Source organism: Pteropus alecto, unplaced genomic scaffold (genome assembly GCF_000325575.1).
Source record: "Pteropus alecto unplaced genomic scaffold, ASM32557v1 scaffold109, whole genome shotgun sequence".
NCBI lineage: Eukaryota > Metazoa > Chordata > Mammalia > Chiroptera > Pteropodidae > Pteropus > Pteropus alecto.
In genome coordinates, this window is record NW_006494608.1 from 1,768,659 (window position 1) to 1,785,777 (window position 17,119).

Here is a 17,119-nt window from a genome sequence, read left to right on the forward strand (position 1 = left end):
GGCCAAGAATTTGCATTTTTAAGACTTCCCAGGTGAAGATGATATTGCTACTCCCAGGACCCCACGCTGAGAACCTCTGCTATAGAAATCCCTTTCTTCCAGCCTACTCCAGAGAACCTGAGCATTCCTGGCACTGGCCTTCAACCCAAATGCTACAGAGCTGTCAGGGAAGGGAGGAAATCATGATTTCTCCAGGCCTCAGTGCAGCATGAGAGATGATGGATTGGTGGACTTACATGCTTATCAGGGGCATTCATCAGAGAAGTCTAACTCAGCAACACAGGCCCCTAAAACCTCTGTGGCCTATCTGCTCATCAGAGACCATTTTTAAGAACCACTGATCTAGTTAAAACTTCGCATTTAACAGAAGAGAACCCAGGTGTTTTGATTTCCACTGATTTTACCAGTATTGGCAAAAAAAATTTTAAACAGATTCTCCTCTTTCCTGACTAGGTAGATTGATTTCTTCAGTCACTGAGTTTCTGTTCTCTTCTCCCTAAATGGGGAAAATTCCAACACAGCCTTGCTTTTGCTCTTGGTGAGATTAAGTTCTATGTTTTTTAACCTATGTTCAGTTTTATTAATGGAAACTTTCCAAATGATCTATACAACAACTTTTTATATTTTCTTGGCTTACGGCCCCTACAGGTAGTAGTTCTTACTGTTAGTTTAATGTTCTTAGAACAACCTATAACCAATATATTTTGTGAGCACAGAAGGATTTTATTTACCTCTGAGCATTCTAGTCATGTTTTTTGCTTTCTCTTTTATGTATTTATCTTCCCCTTTCTACAGAGTCGTATTTTCTCGAATAATTTGGACCATTGTTTTTCTAATGGCAAAGTTCTCTTCCAGACACTGATGCTGCAGCACATCTGACATGGGTGTGGCAGCTGCCAAAAACACCTCTTTACAATGAAGGAACTACCATAAGTAGGGCTGCATTTGAACACCCACTTAAAGATAGGTGTGACGTGACCAGTATGACATTTGCTTCTCCCTATAGTCTAAATGGTAAATCTGATCCATACTGTGAATTCAAGAAAGTAGGTGTTCAAAAGTTCGATTGCACACCAACAATAAGTGTATTGATTTCTGCTGGTCCTTGGGAAAAATTAATGCATGACTCAAATGTTGTGTTTTCTGTGGGAAGAATAGATCTTCTGACTTCTACAATAACTGTTCAGTGAATAAATTTTATGAGGCAAGGAGGCCATTACGCATAACAATAAAATTCAGTAACAGCTTAAACAGGCTCTCCATTTGTCCATGGGTGGAACAAACCAAGATATTATATGTTACACTTGTTACAAGCATGTTTTAATAACCAATGTGTTTATTGGGACAGAAGGAAGAAAACCCATGTTTTGTTCTTTTCAAGTGATAAATTGAACTGGTTGGATTTATGAAAAGTTTCCCAAGTTTCAATGGTAAAATTAGTGTCTATAGAAAATATACATATTCAGGAGTAAAATAGCTTCAAAGTAAATAAAAGACTTCCATTTTCTCTGGGCAGATTCTCAGACACCTGAAATCTTAATCATAAACTGAAATGACCCTTATAATTAGTTTTTATCATTATAATTTATAAAAATTCAAAGCTCAGTCTTCACACATAGATGCAGCCATGGATACAATGGTGGCCCTTCATAATGCATCTTTGTAATTTTTTGTACAAGAGATCATTTTGTATTTTAAAAGGTGATGGCTTTGTTTTTATTACTCAAAATTCAATCGTTAATTTTTGGTCAGTCGGCAGTTTAGATTTCCCTTTAATAAAATAAATGAAAGTGTTTTATGACTTTCTGACTATCAGTTAGTGTTGTTTTGTGAGCTGCAAAGCTGTTAAGGCTATCTCCATGATCTTGCAAAATGATATGGATATTTAGGTGCTTTCATAGCAACAGCCTACGGAGGAAATTGATCAGGAGACACTCTAAACCATATGAACACATGCATACCATTCAGATACATACTTTTCTACCTTCTTTCTCTACCTTTAGAAACCAGCTAAAAATTTTCCTGCCCATATTGTGCTCTGAACATTCAGAACATACCAGATATTCTAATGTTCTCGTAATTTTGAACTTAGTCTTTCTTCAGTTTTAACTGCCTGCTTAGTTGATCTACCATTTTTTATTCAGGATTAAGCTCAATTATTTCTTGAATCTTCTCTGACACCCTTCTTCTTTCCATATTTAGCTAGTCAGTACCGCAATGTACCCACAGCTCACTGACCCCACTCCTACTATGGCTTATACCCATATCTGTCCCTGCAGACCCTGGAAGCTCTTCAAGGATGAGACCACATCTCTGTACCTGGCATATAGTTGGTACTCAATGTTTGCTGAATCAATGAATGATGAACTAGACCATTCTTCCATGTAGAACATGAGCAAAGGTAGCCCAAGCTATACCCTTCTCCTAGTGAAGGGCAGCCTTCTGCTCTATCTTTGCTCCAGAGGCCTGTTCCACTTATCCTCCAGTTTGGCCTACCCTCACTACAGTTCAACTCGGTCTCCAAAGAAACCATTCAAAATTTCAGATCTGATCACATTTCTCTGCCCTTGCCTGTAGAATGAATGACAAGCCCTATAAACTAGCATACAAAGTTCTCCCTCCACAAGCTCACGCCTTACCTCATAATCTGCCACTTCCCTCCTTCCACTTCACATTCTGAAAATATCCAAGTGCCAGCTTAGTGGCTCCACACCAACAAAACACTGTCTCTCACCTCCCTAGCTGTGACCATACTATTCCCAGGAGTTGAGAAGCCTTTTCTCTTCTCTTCCTACTTCCTCTCAAATTAGCTTCTAATTATCCTTTAAGATTCAGTCCTAAGTGGTCTGGTGGCCTCCTGAGACCTTGTGAGAGCTCCTCATCTGGTCTCTGTGCTCCCCTTTCTTACAGCACTGGCTTCATAGGCTGAAAATCAGCAGTTAATCAATTAGACTGGAAGTGCCTCAAGGCAAGAGGCTCTTGCCTTATTCACCTGTGTATCCCTGGGGCATGGCTCAGAAACTGCACCATGGTTATCGGAAAATAGCTAATGAATAGAATTGTCCTGAAGCTGCCTAAGGAAGGCCATACTTTGTCTTTCTTTAAGCCTCTCATCCTTTCTTGTCTTTCTTCTGCCCTCCATAGCACCTATTTTCCCTTCAGGGATTCAACAAGTGTTGGAGAGTAACAAGTAAATTAGGGATGGGTGGGGAAAGAGCATGCTGTGTGTTCCCATAGCTCGAAACTAAATAATACAAACTACTGTGCTGTGGCAGCAATTTATTTCCTTAAAAAAAAAAGTATAGCCTTTTTTCTTTCATCACAGGAGTACTCCAATCACTTGTCTAAACTGGATGATAGAATAAAAAGTACAGAAATATCAACAAATTCACCTAACTAATGTTCCATGACAATAGGCAATTGGTAAGAGTAGCACTATTGTATGTAAGTAAGAAAATAGCATGAAACTCAATAAAAAGATAGATTTTCAGGTTATTAAATGGAGGACTAGACAGAAAAGGAAATAAGATGTGTAGTCTTGAAGTAACACAGTATTTGTCTACATATAACTTGGATGAAATCTGATTTAGAGTTGGTATGTTTCCATAATGCTGACCTCTTTACTTCAAAATAAAATGTATTGGGTTAAGTTAAAAGCTATTTTTTTCCCCTCAACCCTGGGCTTGAGTATTTTATCAGTAAATTTAAAACCAAAAGAGAAATGCCTCCCTTTGGGGAGCTTTCTTATAGTTTGCCACCAAATCATAGTGTGCTAGCCAGACTTGTATATTTCCTTCCCCTCCTTCAAGCATTCCTTATTTCCTTGGTACAGAATCTCATTCATCATCCTGCACAACCTAGACCTAGGCCCCCTGCAGGATCTACCTCTCAATAGCGTACTTCTAGATTACTCTCTCAGATATCCACATGTGCTCATTGATGCAATGATGTCCAGGGTACAGGGCATTTGAGTAGAATCTCACTTTAGACCCTGTATCCAATGGCCACTAGGAGTCACAAAACCTTAATGCCCAAGTGACTATATGTTCTCTAAAGTCCCACCACAGTGAGGTTGGACAAGGGGAGAACATGCCCCTACCTTCACCGATGTCACTTCCTATTACCTGGTCTCAAAGCAGCATTGCTTGTGCCCAGGGGCCCATGAGTCCATCCTTGTGCTCCCACACGTGCTGTTGTCTACATGGGCTTTGCTCTAGTCCATGAGGCTGGGCTGGAAATATAGGCTCCATAGCACAACTCCATCTCCACCACCACAAACCAAGGAAAATAATGACTTCCAAATAACTTCAAACCTACAGATTAGCCCTCCACCCAGCCCTGTCCCCATTCAATTCCAGCCATGCAGTTTCTAGGGGTATCAGGAGGCTTTTGGTACAAGATGTTCAGGGAATCTCTGGGTCTTCATCTTTAGATGCTGCCATTGTTGAGTTTTATTTTTTATACTGAAGTATTCCCAACTAGTCAGAAAGTCTGTTCAATGCCTCTTTTCACCTTGTAGGAATCTCCCTGGTTAGCTAGCTGAAGGAAAGCTGTAAGTGCTGGTGCCAAACTCACACGATGAACTGGCACATCAGGAGTTACTCAAGAACCCTCAGAATTGTGTTACCTATATTTGAGGCTTTCACCGTCAGTCCAGCATTGTGTGTAAGACTATACAATGATATATTTTTAAAAAGAAGAGTTTAAACAAATTTTTCCCCAAAATTTTTACTATTTTCTGTGAATTCTGAAGGTTGAAACTTCTATCAAGGTCCCAGTCAGGCCTTGAGATCTTCAACTCACTTCTTCATACATTCATTCAATAAACATTGATTCAGGGCCTACTGGGTGATTGGTACTGTTGAATAAACTGGATATAGCAGTCAATAAAAATTTACATTCTAGAGAGAGAAATAAAGAGAGTAAATCAGTGAGTAATATATAAAAGTAGTACAGTTGACTTCTGTTGGTAGAAAGTTGGATGGTCAGCATCTAGCATGTTGTCATCTCTGCAGGGAAGTGAGCAGAGAGCAAGAAGCAAAGCTTGGCTCGGTATTCAACCCACAAACTGATTCCTGAATGTTATGAGAGTTTTATAACATGCAGTAATTTTAAAACCGAGGAGGAAAGCCTCATAGGATAAAACACACATTAAGTAGGTAGTTGAGATGAATATGGCTACCCTTCCAGTATTTATCTGTTGGCATCTCCTCGACCTGTTAAGAAAAGACATGACGGTAAGAAGTACAAGTACTGATTTGCTTAAAAATGTCCCAAGGAACCAAGAGATACAGTTTTCATATATACAGTATAAGAAAAGTAAAGACTTAATGTATATGAATAAACTCAAAAGGCCATGTTTATTCTCCTATTTCCAGGCAGCCACTACAAGTCACTTTTTACCTTAAATAAGGAGTGAATTGTGATGAATGCACTTATGAACATCTTCATTTAAAAACAAATTGCACCACAATTTCAAGATTCTAAATTGAAAAGTTAGTAGCAAAAAGAGCTGCTCCAAAATCCATACTCTTTAAAATCCACATAGCTCATGAGAAGAATGATAAAACTATAGATCATGGGCCAGTATGCTCCAAAGAAAGGTTTCAAGTCTGCTGCATTCATAAAGCCCTCTTGGAATAAAGGTGTAAACATAGGAATATAATACAATAGCTATACTGCTTCATCATTCTGCCATATTTTTGTAAATAAGATTTATAATAATAAAATAACACCATCAGCAAATTTTCATGAATTCACTACTAATGCTCAGATTGAAAAAACTTGAATTCTTTACCACGCTGTAGGATGTGCATCTTTCAGAGAACAAGAACATGGGGCAAAACTTGAAGAAAGACACCCCTCCATTTTGTAGTGGCATCATCTATGGTAACATTTACTTGATGTGATAATGACATCATCTAAGAGTATACCTTAAAGAGACTTTATCACAGTTTTTCTTCTCATTATCATTAAGATAACAAGGATGTGTATGGAGCACTATAGATTTAGGAATATGAATTTATTCTCATTATACCAAATGTCCATGTCAATACGTGGATATATAAATAAGCTATCGTAAATCCTAAGGGAATTTTTTAAATAAATCTTTTTCCTGCATTCTTTTACTACCAATAGATGTAAGAGTGGGATAGATTCATTCACCATATTTTGACAAGAGGCAGGAATTAAACTCCAAAATGGGTGCCCTTATGGAAATCTAACAAATGTAAACTAAGTGTAAGGATAACATACTAAAAGAAGTCCTCTCTTGCTGATCTGACACCTACTGACCCTGGTCTCAGAATTAAAGCACTACTTTCTCTATAAGTTTCTCCATAAATAATCAAATATGAGAGGCTCAAGACAAGTAGGTGAAATCATGTCTCAAATCCTTTTTTCTGATGTCTTCCAGTCTGAAATATTTTTAGACAGTGTATTTGTCTTTTTTAATCATGAAACTCACCCCACCTAATAATCATGTTACTTAGCTAATATTTTCCTTCAAGCTACTCTTTAAAAAATAAGTAGAGTAAAATTGGAGGATATGCTTAAAATATTAAACGAGAGAATACAGTTACTTGGGTTTGCATTATTTATGTAGCTGAGTTCTAATTCTGATAAATTGATTAGGTCAACATACTCATGCATAGTATGAACTGTGAAAATAATAGCTAGCATTTATTAAAAACATGATATATGCCAAGTATTATTCTAAAATTTTGCATCTTAATTCTCATCATAATTCTGTGAGTGTGCACCTGGAATAAAAACTATTTGTAAAATGAATACTATTTTTATACCCATTTTACCCATAAGAAAATGAGGCATGGTTTACTTAAAGTCACAGACAAGGCAGTCTGGTTTCAGAGCTGATGCCCTTATTTGCATGAATGGAAAGACAGGGCTGTGTGATGTTTGGGGTCCTTCCTTACTGGTACAAAACTATTTTTTAAATTTATTTTGTTATTTTATTCTATAAAATTCGGGGTGAGGAGGATGACTGTTTAAAAAATTAGTGTTTCTATTAGTAGATTTTTAGACTATCTGAGGATTCCAGAACTATAGCTTGATGTATTCAATGCCCAGAATCCATTTGGAAGGAACACAAGAATTCTAGCCCTCTGCAAATCCTTGTTTTGAGAGCTTCTATGTTTATAAATAAGCGTACACCAGAATTCAGCATTCCTTTCAAGTTGGTCTGCTGAAAACACAAGTATACTATAAATCAGACTTTATTTAGGCTATCCTTTGCTGGTCAGGTACATTGGCAATGAAAGATCTGAAGGCATAAACTTGGAAGCAACTTCAAAATATTCAGCTGGTCCTAAAATGTTAGCATGCTCATTATGTGCATTTATTGTGCCTGGGCACCCTGCTGTCCAAATCTACCCTGAGTCTCCAATCAAGAGGAAGTATTGATAGAAATATTGCTAATATGACATGACTGGGGACAATACAGAGTGACATGACCCGAGGTGATGAAGAGAACACGAATGGTTTCCCCACCATTCCCTCCCTCTCTCTGCCACATACCTTATGCATATTACATCCCTGCCTTGGCAGTTACAGACAGAAAAGCCAAAAGATATTTATTAAGCTGCATCCATCAATAACCCAATGGTCCACCTGAAATGCTGTCAGCTTACAGATTGACTTGCACCAGCTGTCTGTATATACTACACTCCCTCACCTTTAGTTCTAGTGCTAGTTCCAGGAGCCAGCAGGCATCTCCCCAGAGCCTATACACCTTTCACAAAGTTCTAAGGTTGCAGGATAGAAAATAAAAACAGTCATCAAGTTGAAGTTTGCTCCATTAAGAGGGAAAGGCAGCAAAAAGAGGAATAAATTGGGTTTCAAACTAGGACCAGGATATAAAGGAAATATTAAAAATTAAAAATCTGTACATTCGTGGTCGCCGAAACAATCTTCTAAAGCAGTAGAAGGGTACTCATTACTGGCCCTATAACTCAAAAGCTTAGAGCTCGCTTTTAAGTATCTACTTCATTTTACATTCAGAACAATAATTTACTCTTTATATAATGCCTGAATTTACAGCAAATCAATGGGACTGTAGCTGAACAACACACAAGTGTCCTAAATGTAGGAAATTGTCAACCTAAATTATTGTATTGTATCAAGACAGTAATTCCACAATTTCCTACATGAATTTTTCATTGATCTAGATATTAGATAAATGTCTTACAATTTCTAAAAATATTTTCTCTTCATTAAATAGGAATCACGGTCTTATTTTCTTCAGAGAGTATTTTGTATATACTGACTTAAAGATTTTACCCACAATTCATGGACAAAATTGTATACTCAACTGCACATAATTTAATCTTTCTTTGAGGATTAAGAAGCTTACTTTGGGATCTCCCTGAAACTCAGGAATTTCATTATGATTTCCACTTGTATTCACAAAAGAAATGTAAACATAGCAGCTGGCAGACAAACTGAGAAGAGTATACCACTGGGCAGTGTCTGTCCTGGCAATTTGGGAACTGGATTCCTCAAGGGGTCTCTTCACTTTGGGAGTAAAAAATGAACACAATATGAACTCTTTCACTTTATGTAGTCAAATCAAAAACAGAGGGAGTTTTCTCTCAATATTACCATTACCTGCCTCACATACACTATGTAAAAATATACTCAGAAAACCAAGATCAAGGGCAACCTGAATTTTAAATCCCATGGTGGTAATCTGGCATAAGACAGGGTTTCTCCTTAGGCTGATGAATGAGAATTTTTTCTCCTTAACATGAAAATCATTATTGTCTTTTAGGAGAAAGATAAAGGCAAAAGACACATAAATTAATAATCTTAAAATGTATTTTCATTTCTAAAAAAAATGTGCTGGGTCAATGGAATTGCAGTAGAACTAGTTATGTGAAATTTGGTTATAAATGAATAAAAAACCAATAAGATATCATGTTAATGAAAAAAATTATTAAGTTCCTGTCTTTTTGATGTTCCTCTGACAATTAGTATTTCCTTCCTCATCGATAATATAAATTCTAGGCAGATATCTAAAGGAATTAAATAATAAAATATGTTTTGAAGGGAAAAAAGAGGGAAGAAGGAAAAGAGAAAGAAGAGAGACTGAGACAAAGGGTAGAAAAAGTAAAAAGTAAAAAAAAGAAAAAGAAAAAGAAAAAAAGGCATTTTTCAAAGAGTTTCCAGGACTCGAATATAAATATGGCATTAATTCTTTTTCCACCAAGTCTTAGTCTTGGCAGGTTTCTGCTAAAATGCAGGAATTTCATGGATGTGGAAACTGGTGATGGAAAATGCATTATTATACACAACATTGTTGTACTTGAGAGGAACTATATGGGAAAAAAAAATAACACCCTAGAATAAATACAAATGAAATTCATGTATCAAAACCAATACTGTGAAAATAGTTTAAATGTTTCTTGAATTTATATGTAGTCATTAACCTAAATGCAGATTTTAGTTCAAGCTACACTTCTGCCTCATGGTCAGAAGGCCTGAAAACCTGTGGTGTGGAAAATTGGCAGGTTAGAGAATATTGAATTGGTCTCCATGGAAAAACAGATTTGGCAGCCATAACCTCCTCCTTGAGTACCCTCCCCACCCCCAACCCAACCAAATTCTTCTCCCTATCTCACTCCTGTCCCAGGAAAGAGGCCAAGGGAATGCCATATATGAGCTAAAACAGCAAGCAGATGTCAACCTGGCCATTCATCAAAAGATCTTTCCCATTGGCCTTGAATCTCATGGTCAGAATAAGCACACCCAAAAGTCTCAACCATAAATTTGTCCTCAGAGAGCACAGAGGTTGAAGGTTTCCATTTCTACTGATTTTGTTTCCTTCTTCCTTGGAAAAGGAAGTGAAGTGATGCATGTGCTTTACCCGATGACCCTAAAGGAAACTATAATTCACAAATGAAAAATATCAATTCATTTGCACAAGTCCTTAAAATCTATTCCTCTCTTCCACTCCTACTCCCAATATAGCCCAATGTTGGTGGAGAATATTTTCCTTCCAGCCTCAGTCTAACTTCCTTCAAACCCCACAGCTTCAGAGGGAATGTTCACTAGGCCCCTTCAGTGGGTTCTGGGCCCTTTGCATGAGCCAACTGGGGAAAGAATTTCCTTCTCCCAGTGAATGTTGTATCCATATGCTGTACCTGTGCCTCTCTCAGTGGTTTTACCCTGATCTTTTCTCTCTTTGCAGCTGGTTAATAATCCACTAGCAAGTCAGGCTGCAGCGGCTGCAGCAGCAGCAGCCATGGGCTCCATAGCAAGCTCACAGGCCTTTGGCAATGCCCTCTCCAGTCTTCAGGGGGTCACAGGTCAACTAGTTACTAATGCACAAGGACAGGTGAGTGGGAGATGGGTTGAACAAGAGTGAATTTTTATGGCAGATTGAACTTGGAAAGGAGATGAATTTTTTTTTTTTTTTTTGCATGACAGTGATATGTAACCGCATCCATTTGAGGCAAATAAATAATGTTTACTAGCAATGTCAAGAACAGGAATAGGGTTGGGAGGTTTTTCTATATTTTAGAAGCAAGATTTTTTTTTCCTTCTTCTTCCCCTAGTATGTCTAAGTTGTATTTTGTTTTTATTTCTATATGGTGATTTATGTTCTGATATTAACTGAAGAAATTACTTTTCATAACAGGGCATTCTTTTTTTTTTAAAAAAAGGTAAATTTTAAAAATAAAATGTTTCACTTCGCTTTTTTCTATTTTTTTATTCTTGTTAAATGGGTAATGGGACAAACTGATAAGTTTCCTTCTGTAATTGCTTCTAAGATTTCTAAACTAGCCTTAATAAAGCCAATTTCGGAATGTATGAGGAGGTAATGGAAAAAAAGTCCTATAAAAGCATCAAAGAAAAAGAGCGAGTTAGAGTGAAGCCCACTACATGTCAGGACCCCATTCTCCTGCTGATTCTCATGGAAGTTCAGTAATCTCTTGTATGCTTGTAGATTTACTTCCGTCTGCCAGGGCCAGCAAGGCTTCCTCATGTCCTAAGCAGTGCACCTGTTCCCTTACACCACTAATGTGCCAGCACTGCGGTCACCAAATTACTGATGGAGCTTCAGATGAGTGTGGCTCTATCTTCAAGACCCCAATAAATGTAAAAGCTGCATGAAAATCCAACAAGAGTTGAAGCTGATGGTTACGGGGTGCCCTCCATTCAAAAGCCTAACACAGAGCCCAGCTTCGGTGGTTAGGGCATCTCCATCTCAAATGTTCCTGTTTCTGATGATGAAACACAAGGAAGAAGATTCTTGCACCCTCTCCAAGATTTCTCCTCTCAGAATTGTTTACTCAGCAGTAAGTTTACGCATCCCTGCTTGGCCTGCTCTGTAGAGAACAGGAATTTCGATGTCTTGAACCCTGTTTTTATTTTACATAAAGAGTAAACAGAGATGCATTATAAGCTAAACCGTCTCCATCTACGTCCCAGGGAAAAAAAGCTGACCTTGTTATATTTCCTGGGCGGGTGCAGTATTGTCCCGTCAGAACCCCGAGGGCTGAACGATGGAGCTTGTCAAAGAGCGGCCCCGGGTAATGAATCATCTTATCACAGGTGCACACCACACATATTAAAGGAGGGTTGTATGAACACTGTGCCCTCCACAGTCACCTTTCAATGTCGGCTTTAACCCTTGTTCCAATCCCTTTTCATCAAAGGATCATTTTATGCAGCCAGCTCTAAATGGAGGCTCTCAAAAGCCTATTAAGATTTCTGGAGGGATGGGGGGTATTGGTGTGGAGGAAAAGTTGATTTTAATATCTATAGCTCATTCTCAGATCAGGTTAGTCCTGGAAGTTGTTTCCTAGAGTTGCGCTCAAAATAGAACACCCCAATTCATTCCTGCCAGGCTGCTGGCCCTTGGTAAATTTTAAGAGTTCAAGATAGAAATTTTATCCACTGATGTGTATTTCCTTCTGATTTTTCTGTTCCAGTGTCCAAGTAAAATGTACCACTATGCCCTACCATTTGAGAATTTGTGATGGAAAAAATGCTTTACTGTTTAGAAGGAATTATTAGGAATTAATTCTTCTGATAATTTAATGGCTAATCATTTTGCCAGTTACAAACCCATACCCTTCTCAGGAGCTAGAGTTACAACCTTTGTTTTGTTTGGCCTTTGCCTGTCCGCATCCCAGAGACCACTTTCTCAGCCCATGAGTGCCCATAAGGAAATGAGTGTGAACGTAGAAGCTTGATTAGTACTCTGCATATAGTAAATAAGCATTGATTTTATTTATTTATTTATTTTAGAAACTGTTACGATAGTTACGATAGTTACGATAAATCTTCATGATATAAACACAATCATCTTTCCAGAAAAAAAGTGGCTGCCCTGCATCTGTTGGCACAAAGATACTTGTTCAGGCCTTATAAAGTGGTCAAATTACATCAAAAAAGAAGGGCAAAAATGATTTGCTCTGTGTGTGTGTGTGTGTGTGTGTGTGCGCGCGCGTGTACCTTTGTCTTGTACTAATGTGGTACAAAAGCGTAAGAATACATTGGAATCAGGTTAATACAATTAGCCTTGCTTAAAATATCACATAATAACTATACCCAGCCCATTTTCAATTTCTTAAAAATCTCCACAGAGCTTTCCCAGAAAAGGTATAAAAAGAAAACTCTTAATATATTTAGAGATTCTTTCGTTGGAGTTCTTGACATTAACTATTCTTCATATTTGAAAGTTCACCCAAAAGTAACATACCCAAATCTACCTTCAGGCTCCTGGCTTTTGACTCTTATCAGGAAGAAATCCCACCACCTGGGACTTGTAGTTTTGCTTCCCTGTCTGGAATTTTTCATTTACTGAGATCCAGTAAATGAAAAAAATTGGGAAATCTCAATGTTTTTAAGAATTTTTGTTTTCTGTTCTTTTTTTCCTAACCAGTAGTAATGAACAAATACAGAGAAAAGACTTCAGTCATTTTTATACCTTTCTGACCCTGTCATTCATTTGCAGTGAATTCAGAAGTCAGATACTGTTCCAAAGAGTGATTAATTTTAAAAGAAATGCTACATTCTAAAGCCACAAAATACAAACCTTACCCAGGGATGTTAAGGTATTTTAACATTATGAGATACCCAACTTCACTCTGAGGTGGGAAGGTAGCAAGTTTTCTATTGGTAATTAGTGATCATAAGTTTATAATAACTATCGCAGTGCTAAGAAGAACATTCTAGTTCTTTTTATTTACCAAATCAAGAGCTCATGCACATGTGGAAGCTAGGCAATGGACTAGCTACAGACTTGTTTGAATTACCAAGTCAGCCAATAACTAGCTCTGTGACCTTAAGCAAATTACTTGAGCTCTCTGAGCTTCGGTTTCACTATAAAATAAAAATAATAAAATCTAAATCACTAGATTATAAAGATTAAATGAGATAATGTATGACAAAAAGCCTACCATACTGCCTGAGTCCTCAGTTAAAGACTCAATAAGTGGTTGCCATAATTATAATTGTTGTCATCGTCATCATCATCATCATCATCATCATAGTTTAGAGTTTGTCTAGCATTTTCTGGAAACCTATATTTGGTTTGGATATACAGCAAAAGGCAGTACAGTGTATAGGCAAAAAATACATATGGGCTCTGGAACCAGACTCCTGTTCATCAGCTGTGAGATCTTTGGCAATGTACTTACCCTCTCTGTGCCTCAACTTCTTCATCTGAAAAATGGAATAATAACGGCACCAGCTTCTAGGATTAAAGTGCTTAGAATCGGGTCAGGCATATAAGTCAACATTCAGTAATGCTATCACTCAAGATTCTATGTGTTTTCGGTTTATAACTTTTCACACAAACCCACTGTGTGTGTAAGGAGTTTGAGAATGTGAAAATCTAGGGTTGTAGGACATTAAGTTATTTTAGGGAAATCTCTTCCTTACCCTGGACAGTTCAGTGTGTGTGTGTGTGTGTGTGTGTGTGTGTGTGTGTGTGTGTGTGTGTGTGTGTTCATAACACTCACACAGTGGGTATATTCAGGATTTGGCAAGTAGATTTACCATTGATTTGTTCAGCTATGGAATTGGCTTCCTTTGTGCCCCTGGCAATATCTCTTTATTGGCGTTATTGCAGAAAAGTAAAAGCAAATGAAATTTTATTTTATCCTGGGGCTAAAGAAAGCATTTTACATTTTAACTGAAGCTCAGAATGTTTCCTGATGAAATTAGTTCTTGACCACTGTGAAATTTTCTTAAGTGGCAGCAAGTCAAGTCAAATACCCTCTCTTAAGTCTTTAAAGAGCCAGTCAAGTAAAAAAATAATAATAAACAAGCAAACAACATTACTTTTTCTAATTATAAAAAGAATAAAAAATTAAAAGGACTTATCCATTCAAGTTACCCAGAAATCACACACCAATGTACCAATAAACAATGGCTGAGCAGAGCTGGTTTGGCAAGGTGAAAGGATTTGCTATAGGACGGGAGCTGCTTCCTCAAATGACCAGAAGGCTATAATTAAAGAAAAACAATCTGCTGATAATAACAGAAGCCTGTGCCTTGTGGCTTAGAGGATACACCCTTAATTGTACAAAACCATTCTTGGTGAGTCACCTCTATTCAACAGCTCTGGACAGGACATGATGTTTGACAAACTGGAAGACCATTCTAACATCATAACTTTCAAATGTGATAAAAAATAGATGTCTGAGAATTAAAGAAACATGATGTTTACATCGGGATTTTCATCTGAATTATAATAACAGTAAATTAAATAATATTTCTGGAAGGCAATAGAGTAGCTAAGAGCATGGGCTTTGAAGAAAACGGGTCTTATTGGAACACATTTTTAGCTTTGTGGCCTTGTGTTATAAAACTGTTCTGGGCCTCTGTTTTCTCATCAGTAAAACAGGAGAGTGATAAAACGTCTCACATACTTTTGTTTGGGCTTAAATGTGTAACGGTAGAAAAAGTGCTTAGCACAGTGCCTGATATGTCTTAAGCATTTAATAAATTGTATTAATTTATTAATAAATTAATGTTATAGCTATTCTTTTTCAGGTTAAAAAAAAAACAGCAATTGACCCTGAACTATGGGTTGCTAAATCCAACACGTAATTTAAACGGAAAGATGAGAATCTTTTAGGGAAAAAAAATCACTATAAGATGAATGAAAATTAAGTTGTAATAAATGCAAATCTCAGCCAAAGGATTAAGATATAATGAATTTATTCAATAAGTGTCCATTTAGCCCCTCTGTGGGTTTTATTAGATCTGCATAGGAGAACAAACAAATCCATAGATGCCCACATTTGTAGAACAAATTTCAAACCTTGTGTAAAGGAAATAAAATGTATAACCTTGACCATGTGACTAGAGCATTAGACATATCCAGCTAAAGCCAACTGATCAGGAATTAGGGTGTTTCACATATACTCTTTCATTGCAATAATGAAATTGGTTAAATGTATGGAGAAAATAAAAAATAATTTTTTTCAAAAAATGAGTACAAAAGACATCCTCGTTCAACCACCTAGATATTAACATTTTTCCATATGTTTCAGTTCTCTTATTTTTAAAAGAAATAAAACATTACCGATACAGTTAAGACCTTAACATCCTCTTCTCCCATTTCTCTCCTTTCCTTCCTAAGGCAATTACTATAATAAAATTGATGATTCTTTCATGCAAGTTTTGCATTTTTACTACAAAATATTGATTTTTAATCTACAAAATCATATGTACAGAATACCATTTTAATACAAAATAGAATATATTGTTAAGACATTTTGCATAAATAAGAATCAAACAGCTTTTGTTGAAATTTTGGCATAGGTAGCTAAAAATTCAGTGTTGGTATCTGCATATTTCCCCTCAAATATTCTAAATAGAGCGATCTATTTATGTAATATGCTGAACCAAAGGGTTTGTTTTCTAAACCCAAACTCAAAACTGTCCGACAAAATATTTTATTTTCTCATTTGCAAATATCATTATATAAAGTTTTAAAAGGTGTAAAAATTCAATCACATTCAGTGAAATACAGTGAAATGACATTTTTTAATAGAATAACATTTTTTAAATCAGCTCTTTCTAGAGACTGGGAAATATATGTTCATGGGGTTCCGTAATACTATAAGAATTTTACCCTGGCTTCATTCGAGTAATAACGATAAAACTATAACAATAAACAACCTCAGTCTTTCTACTAACATATCAAATTTCCCCTTTGAGCCCAATTGAGAGCTTTATTTCCTCATTGCATGAGAGGCCATTGCATTAAAGTGATGTTTCCCTAAGTGTGAGCCTCGGGGAGGAGAGGGAACGAGCCCCTGGAGCCGCTGCACAAACGAGAGTTCCCGGGAAAGACGCGGGGAGGCGCCCGCACCAAGTCCCCTTGTCGCCCTGCCGCGTGGGCGTTCCTGGCCGGGCCCTGGAGGACGCGTGTCCCTTGGCGGCCACTCATAAACTGATGAATGTTGATGGGGCCGGGCAGGACGGCCACATCTCCCAGATGACACGCCACACACCCTCTCACTTTTTTAACCCCACTTTTCCCAAATTTACTGTCCACCTAACATGTCATAGAATTTAGGGTCGCAGAGAACATGTTAAGAAATACTGCAGGAAGTATTTCCTCCAGTCAGGCTCCGCTTGGCAACCGGGCCTGACGGTGATTTCTGTGGGGCCGTTTGAGTGCACACACCTGCATAGAAGAGTTGTGGCTAGAAGGGATGTCATACCTCTAGGAAAAGCGCCCAGGATTGTAAAGTGAACATCCAGGGTAGATGAACACCCTGCCCCGAGGCCCGGCGGCAATGCGCTTCTCAGGGCTTTGTCCCCTGCAGGGACTTGGCGGAGGTAAAGGGGAGTGGGCGGGGGCGGGGGCGGGGGGCGGAGTGAGACGCTCCTGGCTCTCCCGCCCTCGTGGATCTGAAGAGTGGGACGCACTTGATGGTAAAGAGCGCTAATGAGCCCTGATGGCCCTCGATGGCTCCGCAGTAATTACGCGGGAGATGGATTTGTTGGGAGGCTTTGCTACTGTCGTGGCTCAGCTGCTGACAAGAGGGACGTAATCAGGTCTCAGAGCCGGTCTGCGCCACCAGCAGAAGTGCAGCTCTATCTCTCATTATGACAAGGAATTGTTCAACCT

The 17,119-nt window shown here is 37.9% G+C and overlaps 1 protein-coding gene across 2 annotated transcripts in view; it reads left to right on the forward strand.

Annotated features, from left to right (window-relative positions):
* The window catches only part of POU6F2 (POU class 6 homeobox 2), a 455,705-nt gene that overhangs the window by 396,910 nt on the left and 41,676 nt on the right, over nucleotides 1–17,119 (forward strand). For both annotated transcript variants that reach the window (XM_006925339.1, XM_006925340.1), the window contains exon 7: nucleotides 10,208–10,354. In XM_006925339.1, coding sequence (XP_006925401.1) covers nucleotides 10,208–10,354 — 147 coding nt within the window. The remainder of the gene's footprint in view (nucleotides 1–10,207; nucleotides 10,355–17,119) is intronic.